Consider the following 14,517-nt stretch of genomic DNA (forward strand, 5'->3'; position numbering starts at 1 on the left):
GGCATGGAGGAGGCCCAGGACAGAAAGGTCGGATTCGGAATGGGAGGGGGAGTTGAAGTGCTGAGCCACCGGGAGATCAGGTTGGTTATTGCGGACTGAGCGGAGGTGTTGGGCGAAGCGATCGCCAAGACTGTTTGAGAATAAGGGGTAAGCCGTTTAGAACGGAGATGAAGCCAGCACCGCCATTCAATGTGATCATGGCTGATCATCCCCAATCAGTACCCCGTTCCTGCCTTCTCCCCATATCCCCTGACTCCACTATCTTTAAGAGCTCTATCTAACTCTCTCTTCTCAATAACCAAAAATCTGTAGCCTCCTTTTATTTTATTTAATCCACATGTTTACTCAATAATGTTTTATTGTTGATGTTTAATGTTTTATGTGTCTTTCCTAACTGTCACTGTATGTCATGTTGTCACTTGTTGGCGGAGCACCAAGGCAAATTCCTTGTATGTGAATACTTGGCCAACAAACCTATTCATTCATTCATTCAATCATTCATTCTTTCAAAGCATCCAGAGAATCGGCCTCCACTGCCTTCTGAGGCAGACACGCCCTTTAATTCTGACTTATTCTGAGTTCTTAACGCTGCCGCCTACCTTCCTGTAGCCACTGAAGGGGAAGTCGAGCGGCAAGGAGAAGAGATTGGCCACCAGTTGCTCGAAGCTCTGGGACAGGAGGTCGAGGTCCTCCTCGGACACACGGAAGCCCAGCAGGACCCGCACGGCGATGCGGAAGGTCAACTTCTTGGTCTGCTGGTAGACGGTGATGGGCTCGCCACTGCTGCTCCATTCCCTGATCCCATCCTGGATGGCCTGCTGGATCTTGGGCAGGTAGCACTCCAATGCATCATGGCTGAACACCTTGGCAAAGATCTGGACATGAAGGCAAACAACAAGCCTTGGAGTCACACAGTCACATAGTCACAGTCACAGAGTCACAGTTACACAGTCACCGAGACACACAGACACACAGACACACAGACACCGAGACACACAGACACAGAGACACAGAGACACAGACACAGAGACACAGAGACACAGAGACACAGAGACACAGAGACACAGAGACACGGAGACACAGAGACACAGAGACACAGAGACACAGAGACACGGAGACACAGAGACACAGAGACACAGAGACACAGAGACACAGTGACACAGAGACACAGAGACACAGAGACACAGAGACACAGAGACACAGAGACACAGAGACACAGAGACAGACAGACACACAGAGACACAGAGACACAGACACAGAGACAGAGAGACACAGACACACAGACACAGAGACACAGACACAGAGACACACAGAGACACAGACACAGAGACACAGAGACACAGATACACAGAGACACAGAGTCACAGAGACACAGAGACACAGAGACACAGAGACACAGAGACACAGACACAGAGACAGAGACACAGAGACACAGAGACACAGAGAGAGACAGAGAGACACAGAGACACAGAGACACAGAGACACAGAGACACAGAGTCACAGAGACACAGAGACACACAGCATGGAAACAGGCCCTTCGGCCCAACTTGCCCATGCCGACCCACATGCACCATGTACGCATGGAAAGGAGAAGTTGTGGATTCCCTTACTCTGGGCAACAAACTCTGTGACACTCGTGGACTAAATTATGACTAAATGATAAAAGGGGGGGGGGGGGGGGGGGGGGGGGGGGGGGGGGGGGAGGGTTTGGTGGGAAAATACTGGAACAAAGGTCAGAGATGAAAGGATGAAAGGTGTGAGACAAGGATTGAAAAATTGCCAATTGTGAATGAAGAGGAAGGAATGTAGATGGAAGTATTGGGAAGAAGGGTGTGCTTAATAGAGAGACACACACCACCCACACTAATTTACACCAATCCTACCATTATATAATCCAATTTGATTCTATACATAAAAGATAGACACAACATGCTGGAGTAACTCAGCGGGACAGACAGCATCTCTGGAGAGAATGAATGGGTGACGTTTCGGGTCGAGACCCTTCTTCGGACACATTGATTCGATACATATTGTGATCAATTCTCCCCAGATTCAACTGCTGACCACAGAGGGCCAATTGACCTACAAACCCACACGTCTTTGGAGTGTAGGGTGAAACCAGTGCACCCGGAGAAAACCCACGGGGTCACAGGGAGAACGTGCAAACTCCACACCGACAGCACTCCAACTGTTATTCAGGCAACTAAACCATCCTTGCAACAACTAGAGAGCAGTCCTGAGCTAGCATCAACCTCATAGGGCGTCTACTGGATTTTATCTTGCACTAAAGTCTATTCCCTTTATCCCTTGACATGTACACTGTGAGTGGCTCGATTGTAATAATGTTTCATCTTTCCGCTGACTTGGTAGCACGCAACTCCAGAACCAGGGGTCGCACAGTTTAAGAATACGGGGTAAGCCATTTAGGACTGAGATGAGGAAGAACCTTTTCACCCAGAGAGTTGCGAATCTGTGGAATTCTCTGCCTCAGAAGGCAGTGGAGGCCGATTCACTGGATGTGTTCAAGAGAGAGAGAGATTTAAATCTTAGACAGTAGACAATAGGTGCAGGAGCAGACCTTCGAGCCAGCACCGCCATTCAATGTGATCATGGCTGATCATCCCCAATCAGTACCCCGTTCCTGCCTTCTCCCCATATCCCCTGACTCAGCTATTTTTAAGAGCCCTATCTAGCTCTCTCTTGAAAGTATCCAGAGAACCGGCCTCCACCGCCCTCTGAGGCAGAGAATTCCACAGACTCACCACTCTCTGTGAGAAAAAATGTTTCCTCGTCTCCGTTCTAAATGGCTTACTCCTTATTCTTAGGGAGAACGGAATTAAGGGATATGGGGAGAAGCAGGAACGGGGTACTGATTTTGGATGATCAGTCATGATCACATTGAATGGCTGTGTTTTGGTTCGAAGGGCCGAATGGCCTACTCCTGCACCTGTTGTCTATTGTCCATTGTCTAAACTTGATGTCAGGATCGAACCCAGCAATGTGACCCATTAGCTCCACCAACTGTTCCACTGTGCCACCGTTACTTTTCTTTCAGTACATAGTGTGTTGCTGAAGGTCTATTGTTTCTTAGAAGGTCGTAAGGTCACAAGTGATAGGAGTAGAATTATGCCATTCGGCCCATCAAGTCCACTCCACCATTAAATCATGGCTGATCTATCTCTCCCTCCCAACCCAAGTCTCCTGCCTTCTCCCCAAAACCTCTGACACCCGTACTAATCACAAGAAGGGTTTCGGCCCGAAACGTTGCCTATTTCCTTCGCTCCATAGATGCTGCTGCACCCGCTGAGTTTCTCCAGCGTGTTTGTGTAGCTTCGATTTTCCAGCATCTGCAGTTCCTTCTTAAACACAAGTCTATCTATCTCTGCCTTAAAAATATCGATTGACTTGGCCTCCACAGCCTTCTGTGGCAAAGACTTCCACAGATTCACCACCCTCTGATTAAATGCATTTCTCCTCATCTCCTTCCTAAAAGTGCGTCATGTTAATTCTAAGGCTGTGCCCTCTGGTCCGAGGCTTTCCCACCAGTGGAAACATCCTCTCCACATCCACTCTATCCAGGCCTTTCACTATTCTGTAAGTTTCAATGAGGTCCCCCCTCATTCTTCTAAACTCCAGTGAGTACAGGCCCAGTGCCGACAAACGCTCATCATATGTCAACCCACTCATTCCTGGGATCGTTCTTGCAAACCTCCCCTGGACCCTCTCCAGAGCCAGCACATCCTTCCTCAGATATGGGACCCAAAATTGCTCACAATATTCCAAATGCGGCCTGACCAGCGCCTTATAGAGCCTCCGCATTACATCCCTGTTATTGTACACAAGCCCTCTCAAAATAGCATTGAGTTTATTACTACTTTCTTTACTACTGATTCGACTTGCAGATTAGCTTTTTGGGAATCCTGCACCAGCGCTCCCAAGTCCCTTTTGAAACTCCGATTTATGGATTCTCTCCCCATTTAGAAAATAGTCTACACCTTTAATCCTACGACCAAAATGAATGACTCCACACTTTGCTACACTATATTCCATCTGCCACTTCTCATCCACTCTCCCAACCTGTCCAAGTCCTTCAAGTTCAAGTTCAAGTGAGTTTATTGTCATGTGTTCCTGATAGGACAATGAAATTCTTGCTTTGCTTCAGCACAACAGAACATAGTAGGCATTTACTACAAAACAGATCAGTGTGTCCATATACCATAATATAAATATACACACACATGAATAAATAAACTGATAAAGTGCAAATAACAGAAAATGGGTTATTAACAATCAGAGTTTTGTCCGAGCCAGGTTTAATAGCCTGATGGCTGTGGGGAAGTAGCTATTCCTGAACCTGGTTGTTGCAGTCTTCAGGCTCCTGTACCTTCTACCTGAAGGTAGTGGGGAGGTGAGTGTGTGGCCAGGATGGTGTGGGTCTTTGATGATGCTGCCAGCCGTTTTGAGGCAGCGACTGCGATAGATCCCCTCGATGGAAGGAAGGTCAGAGCCGATGATGGACTGGGCAGTGTTTACTACTTTTTGTAGTCTTTTCCTCTCCAGGGCGCTCAAATTGCCGAACCGAGTCCCTGCTTTCTCTACACTACCTGCCCTTTCAGCTATTTTCATATCATTCGCAAACTTGGCCACAAAGCCTTCAATCCCCTTGTCCAATTCATTAATATACAAAGTAATATATATATATATATATATATGTGTGTGTGTGTGTGACTTTATGGTTGAATGGTTCAATAATATAAGGGCAGCTATCTGGATCAGCAGCTCCTCTGTGTTATATGTAACAACTGCTCCCCCTACAGCCACTTCTGCACCACTACAGCTCGACATGGAAAGGAACACTGCAGTGGGTTGCAGAGCCATGGAGCCATGCATGCAGCATAAAAACAGGCCCTTCGGCCCTACATGTCCATGCCGATCAGTAGTTCAGAAGTCCGGCCATCGCCCATTCGGCCCATCAAGTCTACTCCGGCATTCACCCGCGGCTGATCTATCGTTTGCTCCCAACCCCATTCTCCTGCCTTCTCCCCTTAACCCCTGACACCCGCACTAAGCAAGAATCTGTCAATCTCCGCCTTAAACATATCCAAAGACACAGCCTTCTGTGGCAATGAATTCCACAGATTCACCACCCTCTGACTAAAGAAATTCCTCCTCATCTCCTTCCTAAAGGTACGCCCTTTAATTCTGAGACTGTGCCCTCTGGTCCTAGACTCTCCCACTAGTGGAAACATCCTCTCCACATCCACTCTACCCAGGCCTTTCACTATTCTGTACGTTTCAATGCATATCCCCGCTCATCTTTCTAAACTCCAGCGAGCACAGGGCCCAGTGCCGACAAACGCTCATCGTGTGTTAACCCACTCATTCCTGGGATCATTCTCGTAAACCTCCTCCGGACTCTCTCCAGAGCCGGCACATCCTTCCTCAGATATGGGGCCCAAAACAGCTCACAATGCACAAAATAACATGATCAATTGTCATCCTTAGCTAGTCCCTGTGGCTTGCATTTGGCCCCCTTTTGCTCTCAAACTTTTAGTCTTTCAGACTTTAGAGATACGGCATGGAAACAGGCCCTTCGGCCCATCGAGTCCATGCCAACCAGCGACCACCCGGTGCACAGTAATTCTATGCTATCCCATTTTCACATCCACTCCTCTCACAACCAGGACAATTTGCAGAGGGCCCATCAGCCGACGAACCTGCACGTCTCTGGGATGTGGGAGGAAAACCGGAGCACCCGGAGAAAACCCGCGCGGTCACGGGGAGAACGTGCAAACTCCGCGCAGTCAGAGCCCAAGGTTAGGATTGAACCTGGATCCCCGGCGCTGTGAGGCAGCAACTCTGCCGCTGGGCCACTGGGCCACCACTGAGGAGTATTTGGAAGTGGGCAAAGTTTCAAGGAGATGTGCAGGGCAAGTATTCAGACCTTAGAGATGCAGCGGCGAAACAGGCCCTTCAGCCCACCGAATCTGTGCTGACCCCATACACTAGCGCTATCATCCACACACTAAGGCCAACGTTGACCAGTCAGTTCATACGGTCTTGGAACAGAATTAGGCCATTCGGCCCGTCAAGTCTACTCCACCATTCAATCATGGCTGACCTGTCTCTCCCTCCTAACCCCCTTCTCCTGCCTTCTCCCCATAACCTCTGACACCCGTACTAATCAAAAATCTCTGCCTTAAATTTACCCACTGACTTGGCCTCCACAGCCGTCTGAGGCAATGAATTCCACAGATTCACCACCCTCTGAAGAAACTCGTCCTCATCTCCTTTCTAAAGGTATATCCGTTTATCCCAGTCAGGATCGAACCCGGGTCTCTGGCGCTGTAAGGCAGCAACTCTACCGCTGCACCAGCATAAGTTAATGGATCCATTCAGCCCATTGAGTCTACTCCGCCATTCAATCAATGTCTACTCCGCCATTCAATCCATTCAATCTTAAAGATAGCGGAGTCAGGGGATATGGGGAGAAGGCAGGAATGGGGTACTGATTGTGGATGATCAACCATGATCACATTGAATGGCGGTGCTCGCTCGAAGGGCCGAATGGCCTACTCCTGCACCTATTGTCTATTGTCTATTGTCTATTGTCTATTGTCTGCATATTCCTTGCATATCCATTTGAGTATAAGAGCAGGGAGGTTCTACTGCAGTTGTACAGGGTCTTGGTGAGACCACACCTGGAGTATTGCGTACAGTTTTGGTCTCCTAATCTGAGGAAAGACATTCTTGCCATCGAGGGAGTACAGAGAAGGTTCACCAAACTGATTCCTGGGATGTCAAGACTTTCATATGAAGAAAGACTGGATAGACTCGGCTTGTACTCGCTAGAATTCAGAAGATTGAGGGAGGGATCTTATAGAAACTTACAAAATTCTTAAGGGGTTGGACAGGCTAAATGCAGGAAGATTGTACCCGATGATGGGGAATAGTCCAGAACTAGGGGTCACAGTTTAAGGATAAAGGGGAAATCTTTTAGGACCGAGATGAGAAAATCAATTTTTACACATAGAGTGGTGAATCTCTGGAACTCTCTGCCACAGGGGGTAGTTGAGGCCAGTTCATTGGCTATATTTAAGAGGGAGTTAGATGTGGCCCTTGTGGCTAAGGGGATCAGGGGGTATGGAGAGAAGGCAGGTACGGGATACTGAGTTGGATGATCAGCCATGATCATATTGAATGGCGGTGCAGGCTCGAAGGGCCGAATGGCCTACTCCTGCACCTATTTTCTGTGTTTCTATGTTTCTATGTCTATTGATCTATCGTTCCCTCTCAACCCCGTTCTCCTGCCTTCTCCCCATAACCCCCGACACAGGTGAGAATAAGGGTGATGGACATATGGTACTGGACCCATAGAACAGTACAGCACGGGAACAGGCCCTTTGGCCCATAATGTCTGTGCTGAATATGATGCCTAACTCATATCTGCCTGCACCTAAGGGATCCATATCCCTTAATTCCCTGCATATCCATGTGCCTGTCCAAAAGCCTCTTAAACACCACTATCATATCTGCCTCCACCACCAGCCCTAGCAATGCGTTCCAGGCACCCACCACCCTCTGTGTAAAAAACTGCCCCGCACACCTCCTTTAAACTTTGCCCCTTTCACCTTCAAGTGTTGGACATTTCTATCCTTTTAAAAAGGTTCTGGCTGTCTACCCTATCTACGTCTCTCATCATTTTATATACTCCCCTCAATCTCTGGCGTTCCAGAGAAAACAATCCAAGTCTGTCCCTGTAGCTAATACCCTCCAGGCATCATTCTGGTAAACCTCAATAGACAATAGACAATAGGTGCAGGAGTAGGCCATTCAGCCCTTCGAGCCAGCATCGCCCTTCAATGTGATCATGGTTGATCATCCACAATCAGTACCCCGTTCCTGCCTTCTCCCCATATCCCCTGACTCTACCGCTGCGCCACCGTGCTATCCCTAAAGCATCTACGACCACATAATACAACCTATCATCTCTTTTAAATCGCCTTTCTACCTGAATGCACATCTCCATCTATCACACTTGAGTTTGAGTCTGAAGAAGGGTCTCGACCTGAAACGTCACCCGTTCCTTCTCTCTCTGCCTGTCCCGCTGAGTTACTCCAGCATTTGGTGTTGATCACTTGAGTTTGACTTGACTGTAATTGCAACACGGACACAGGCCCTTCAGCCCACCGAGTCCGCGCCCACCATCGATCACCCCATCCAAACACTAGTTCTATGTTATCCTACTCTCTCATCCAGGGTACACACGTTCTGACTGTCTACCCCAGTCTGTGTGTAGACAGGGGCAATGCACCCCCTCTTGAAATGGTGCACCCTATCTCCTTAAAAGCGATGCATTGCCCCTTTAAGGAGATAGGGGGCACCATTTCAAGAGGGGGTGCATTGCCCCTTTAAGGAGGGAGATGGAGTGCTTTGCCCCTTTAAGGAGGGAGACGGGGTACGTTGCCCCTTTAAGGAGGGAGAAGGGAAACATTGCCCCTTTAAGGAACGAGAGGGGATGCATTGCCCCTTTAAGGAATGAGAGGGAATGCATTGCCCCTTTGAGGAGACGGGTTGTGCTAAGTAGGCAGGCAGTGACTAGTGGGGTACAGCAAGGCTCAGTGCTGGGACCCCAGCTATTTACAATATATATTAATGATTTGGATGAGGGAATTGAATGCAACATCTCCAAGTTTGCGGATGACACGAAGCTGGGGGGCAGTGTTAGCTGTGAGGAGGATGCTAGGAGACTGCAAGGTGACTTGGATAGGCTGGGTGAGTGGGCAAATGCATGGCAGATGCAGTATAATGTGGATAAATGTGAAGTTATCCACTTTGGTGGCAAAAACAGGAAAGCAGACTATTATTTGAATGGTGGCCGATTAGGAAAAGGGGGAGATGCAGCGAGACCTGGGTGTCATGGTACACCAGTCATTGAAAGTAGGCATGCAGGTGCAGCAGGCAGTGAAGAAGGCGAATGGTATGTAAGCATTCATAGCAAAAGGATTTGAGTATAGGAGCAGGGAGGTTCTACTGCAGTTGTACAGGGTCTTGGTGAGACCACACCTGGAGTATTGCGTACAGTTTTGGTCTCCAAATCTGAGGAAAGACATTCTTGCCATAGAGGGAGTACAGCGAAGGTTCACCAGACTGATTCCTGGGATGTCAGGACTTTCATATGAAGAAAGACTGGATAGACTCGGCTTGTACTCGCTAGAATTTAGAAGATTGAGGGGGGATCTTATAGAAACTTACAAAATTCTTAAGGGGTTGGACAAGCTAGATGCAGGAAGATTGTTCCCGATGTTGGGGAAGTCCAGAACAAGGGATCACAGTTTAAGGATAAAGGGGAAATCGTTTAGGACCGAGATGAGAAAAACATTTTTTACACAGAGAGTGGTGAATGTGTGGAATTCTCTGCTGAAGAAGGTAGTTGAGGCCAGTTCATTGGCTATATTTAAGAGGGAGTTAGATGTGGCCCTTGTGGCTAAAGAGATCAGGGGGTATGGAGAGAAGGCAGGTACGGGATACTGAGTTGGGTGATCAGCCATGATCATATTGAATGGTGGTATAGGCTCGAAGGGCCGAATGGCCTACTCCTGCACCTATTTTCTATGTTTCTATGTTTCTATGTCAAAGTGTGTTGACCTTTTAAGAAGGGAGAGCAGGTTCATTGCCCCTTATAAGGAGGGAGAGAGGAGGTTCGTTGAGACAGGAGAGATGGGGGTGCATTGCCCTTTTAAGGAGGAAGAAGGGAGACCCCTTTTGAGAGTTGCATTGCCTTTTTTAAGGAGGAAGACGGTGTGTGTTGCCCTTTTAAGGAGGACGAGTTGGTGTGCGTTGCCCTTTTTACGGAGGGAGATGTGTGCGCATTACCCTTTTAAGTGCTGGCGCAGGGCCCTTTTAAGTGCTCACCTTCCTCTTGTGGCGGTGGATGTCTCCGATGGAGTTGATGAGGCTGGTGGTCCCCAGCAGCATCCTGGTGCTCCGCGGCCACTGGCTGCTCACCAACGTGTGTTCCCCCATCAGGATCTTCCTCACGTTCTCCGAGCCCGTCACCCGAATCAAGGGGCGGCCGAGCAGGTGGGTCTTGAAGACGTTCCCGTATTTCTCCCGACGGGATGCGTGGAACCTCGACCCCTGTGGGAGAGGGGAAGGGAGAGAGAAAACACACTCATTACAAGAGGCACAACACACTGGGTAGACAGTCAGAATGTGGGTAACAGAGAAACATAGAAAATAGGTGCAGGAGTAGGCCATTCGGCCCTTCGAGCCTGCACCGCCATTCAATATGATCATGGCTGATCATCCAACTCAGTATCCCGTACCTGCCTTCTCTCCATACCCCCTCATCCCTTTAGCCACAAGGGCCACATCTAACCCCCTCTTAAATATAGCCAATGAACTGTGGCCTCAACTACCTTCTGTGGCAGAGAGTTCCACAGATTCACCACTCTCTGTGTGAAAAATGTTTTTCTCATCTCGGTCTTAAAAGATTTCCCCCTTATCCTTAAACTGTGACCCCTTGTTCTGGACTTCCCCAACATCGGGAACAATCTTCCTGCATCTAACCTGTCCAACCCCTTTAGAATTTTGTAAGTTTCTATGATTTCTATAAGGTACTCTGGAATTTAGAAGGATCTTATTGAAACATATAAGTTTATTAATGGCCCTGCCTCACGTGGCGATCCCCAGTGAAAGAAAAAATCAAACTCGCGGTTGTCTACGAGATTCCAAGTTTATGTTCACGAGTTTAAACGAGTTACCACGTGTGTGTCTAACTTTGCCGTTTACTTCTCACTTCTGCGATGTACCAAGTTCCTCTTCTGAGTTACCATGTTCCTTTCCCAAGTTACCACGTTCCTCTCCCGAGTTACTCTTGAGTCAACAACGACTCCCGACGTGTGGAAAAATCATCGCATGGATAAATTGACATTCTTGCTATTGAGGGAGTGCAGCGTAGGTTTACAAGGTTAATTCCCGGGATGGCGGGACTGTCATATGCTGAGAGAATGGAGCAGCTGGGCTTGTACACTCTGGAGTTTAGAAGGATGAGAGGGTATCTCATTGAAAAAAATAAGATTATTTAGGTTTGGACATGCTAGAGGCAGGAAACATGTTCCCGATGTTATTGTGGACGCAGCCCAGACCATCGCACAAACCGACCTCCCTTCCATTGACTCCATCTACACCTCACGCTGCCTCGGCAAGGCCAGCAGCATCAGCAAGGACCAGTCTCACCCCGGTCACTCCCTCTTCTCCCCTCTCCCATCGGGCAAGAGGTACAGAAGTGTGAAAACGCACACCTCCAGATTCAGGGACAGTTTCTTCCCGGCTGTTATCAGGCAACTGAACCATCCTCTCACCAACCAGAGAGCGGTGCTGAACTACTATCTACCTCATTGGTGACCGTGGTCTATCTTTAATCAGTCTTTATTGTACTTTATCTTGGACTAAACAAAAGTCACATTAACTCCTTTATCCTGTATCTGTACACTGTAAACGGCTTGATTGTAATCATGTATTGTCTTTCCACTGACTGGATAGCACGCAACACAAGCTTTTACAAACATAGAAACATAGAAAATAGGTGCAGGAGGAGGCCATTCGGCCCTTTGAGCCAGCACCGCCATTCAATATGATCATGGCTGATCGTCCCCTATCAATAACCCGTGCCTGCCTTCTCCCCATATCCCTTGACTCCCCTAGCCCCTAGAGCTCTATCTAACTCTCTCTTAAATCCATCCAGTGACTTGGCCTCCACTGCCCTCTGTGCCAGGGAATTCCACAAATTCACAACTCTCTGGGTGAAAACGTTTTTTCTCACCTCAGTCTCCCCTTTATTCTAAGACTGTGGCCCCCTGGTTCTGGACTCGCCCAACATTGGGAACATTTTTCCTGCATCCAGCTTGTCCAGTCCTTTTATAATTTTATACGTTTCTATAAGAACCCCCCCTCATCCTTCTAAACTCCAGTGAATACAAGCCTGGTCTTTTCAATCTTTCCTCATGTGACAGTCCCGCCATCCCAGGGATCAATCTCGTGAACCTACCCTGCACTGCCTCAATAACAAGGATGTCCTTCCTCAAATTAGGAGACCAAAACTGTACACAATACTCCAGATGTGGTCTCACCAGAGCCCTATACAACTGCAGAAGAACCTCTTTACTCCAATACTGAAATCCTCTTGTTATGAAGGCCAACATTCCATTAGCTTTGTTCACTGCCTGCTGTACCTGCACGCCAACTTTCACTGGACCTCAGTACACGTGACAATAAACTTAAATGAAACTCAACTAAACTAAACAAGCAACTGTTAGTTTATCATTTGATTTGTGTTTATAATATGTAACTCTTTCCTGAATTTCTACTAATTCCAGATGTAAACTCCTTGAACTAGTTGCTGCCTTAAGGGCCTGTCCCACCAGCATGCGACTCCATGCGGCAAGCGCGACTTAACGTGGTCACTTGAGCCGTACGGCCTCGCGGGGCCGGACCCACTTCGATCGCCGGAGCCGTATGGAGTTGTGCGGAGGTGGTCCCGACATCGCGCGGGGCTCTGAAAAACTGACCGTGTTCAAATATTCCGCGCGGCAACGGCCCGCAGCCTCATTGAGGCCGTACGCACCGCCTCGACAGGCGTGCGCAGCGTCTTGACGCCATACACAGCGTCTTGGCGCCGTACGTCACGTGCGAACTTCCCGCGGACTTCGCTCGAACTTCACGTCAACTCGTACGGGATCACTCGACCTCCCCGCAGCCCCCGCTTCCGGTTTTCAGCGTGCTTGCCGCATGCTCGTGGGACAGGCCCTTAACCCTTTAGACTTTAGAGATGCATAGCAGAAACAGGCCCTTCGGCCCACCACGTCCGTACCAACCAGCGATCACCCCGCACACTAACACTATCCTAACACGAGGGACAATGTATAATTTTATCGAAGCCAGCTAACCTACAAACCTGCACGTCTTTGGAGTGTGGGAGGAAACCGGAGCACCCGGAGAAAACCCACGCTGGTCACGGGGAGAACGTACAAACTCCGTACAGGCAGCACCCGTAGTCAGGATGGAACCTGGTTCTCCGGCGCTGTGAGGCAGCAACTCTACCGCTGCACCACCGTGCCGCCCTCTCTGTACATTCACCACCTCTCTCCTTCCCACTCTGTACACACATGTCTCTGTTGCAGGTGGTTGCCGGAGGTTGCAGGTAGTGGAAGCAGGTAGGGAGACTGACAAAAACCTCCGGGAACCGCACGGAAACCTTGGGTGGGTGAGCAAAGTCTCCAGAGGTTTCCGTTCAGATTTCCTAAGTGGGACAGGGGCATAAGTCTCAACACAAAACGTCACCTATCCACGTTCTCCACAGATGCTGCCTGACCCGCTGAGTTACTCCAGCACTCTGTGAAACGTCACCTATCCATGTTCTCCATAGATGCTGCCTGACCCGCTGAGTTACTCCAACACTCTGTGCAATATCACAGTTTCTGAATTTCACAAACTGGGAATAAATGAAAGAAAACTTCCCTGATTGTAATAGAACAGTGAAAATATCCTTCCCTAAAATTAAATCATGGCTTGTCTTAGTTTGGTTTAGTTTAGTTTAAAGATACAGCACAGAAACAGGCCCTTTGGCCACACAGACCACCGATCGGGTTTGTATTCACTGGAATTTAGGATGAGAGGGTATCTTATAGAAACATGTAAAATTCTTAACAGATTGGGCAGGCTAGATGCAGGGAAAATGTTCCCGATGTTAAAAATGTTCCCGAGTCCAGAACTAGGGTCACACAGTTTTGAGGGGTAGGCCATTTAGGACTGAGATGAGGAAAAACATTTTAGAAACATAGAAACATAGAAAATAGGTGCAGGAGTAGGCCATTCGGCCCTTCGAGCCTGCACCGCCATTCAATATGATCGTGGCTGATCATCCAACTCAGTATCCTGTACCTGCCTTCTCTCCATACCCCCTGATCCCTTTAGCCACAAGGGCCACATCTAACTCCCTCTTGAATATAGCCAATGAACTGGCCTCAACTACCTTCTGTGGCAGAGAATTCTACAGATTCACCACTCTCTGTGTGAAAAATGTTTTTCTCATCTCAGTCCTAAAAGATTTCCCCCTTATCCTTAAACTGTGACCCCTTGTTCTGGACTTCCCCAACATTGGGAACAATCTTAATGTTAAACACCACTAACATATCTGCCTCCGTCACCACCCCTGGCAGTGAGTTCCAGACACCCACCACTCCGAGTGCAGTTGATTGTCACATGTACCGAGGAACAGTGAAAATAGACAATAGGTGCAGGAATAGGCCATTCGGCCCTTCGAGCCAGCACCGCCATTCAATGTGATCATGGCTGATCATCCCCAAACAGTACCCCGTTCCTGCCTTCTCCCCATATCCCCTGACCCCGCTATCTTTAAGAGCCCTATCCAGCTCTCTCTTGAAAGCATCCAGAGAACCCGCCTCCACCGCCCTCTGAGGCAGAGAATTCCACAGACTCGCCACTCTCTGTGAG

At 48.6% G+C, this 14,517-nt stretch overlaps 1 protein-coding gene across 2 annotated transcripts in view; it reads right to left on the reverse strand.

The window, feature by feature from the left end:
• The window catches only part of LOC129715029 (cytochrome P450 26B1), a 55,442-nt gene that overhangs the window by 14,326 nt on the left and 26,599 nt on the right, over window positions 1–14,517 (reverse strand). For both annotated transcript variants that reach the window (XM_055664854.1, XM_055664855.1), the window contains 2 exons: window positions 9,916–10,140; window positions 600–875 (listed from right to left, as the gene is read on the reverse strand). In XM_055664854.1, coding sequence (XP_055520829.1) covers window positions 600–875; window positions 9,916–10,140 — 501 coding nt within the window. The remainder of the gene's footprint in view (window positions 1–599; window positions 876–9,915; window positions 10,141–14,517) is intronic.

The sequence above is a fragment of the Leucoraja erinacea genome, chromosome 48 (assembly GCF_028641065.1).
Source record: "Leucoraja erinacea ecotype New England chromosome 48, Leri_hhj_1, whole genome shotgun sequence".
Taxonomy (NCBI): Eukaryota; Metazoa; Chordata; class Chondrichthyes; order Rajiformes; family Rajidae; genus Leucoraja; species Leucoraja erinaceus.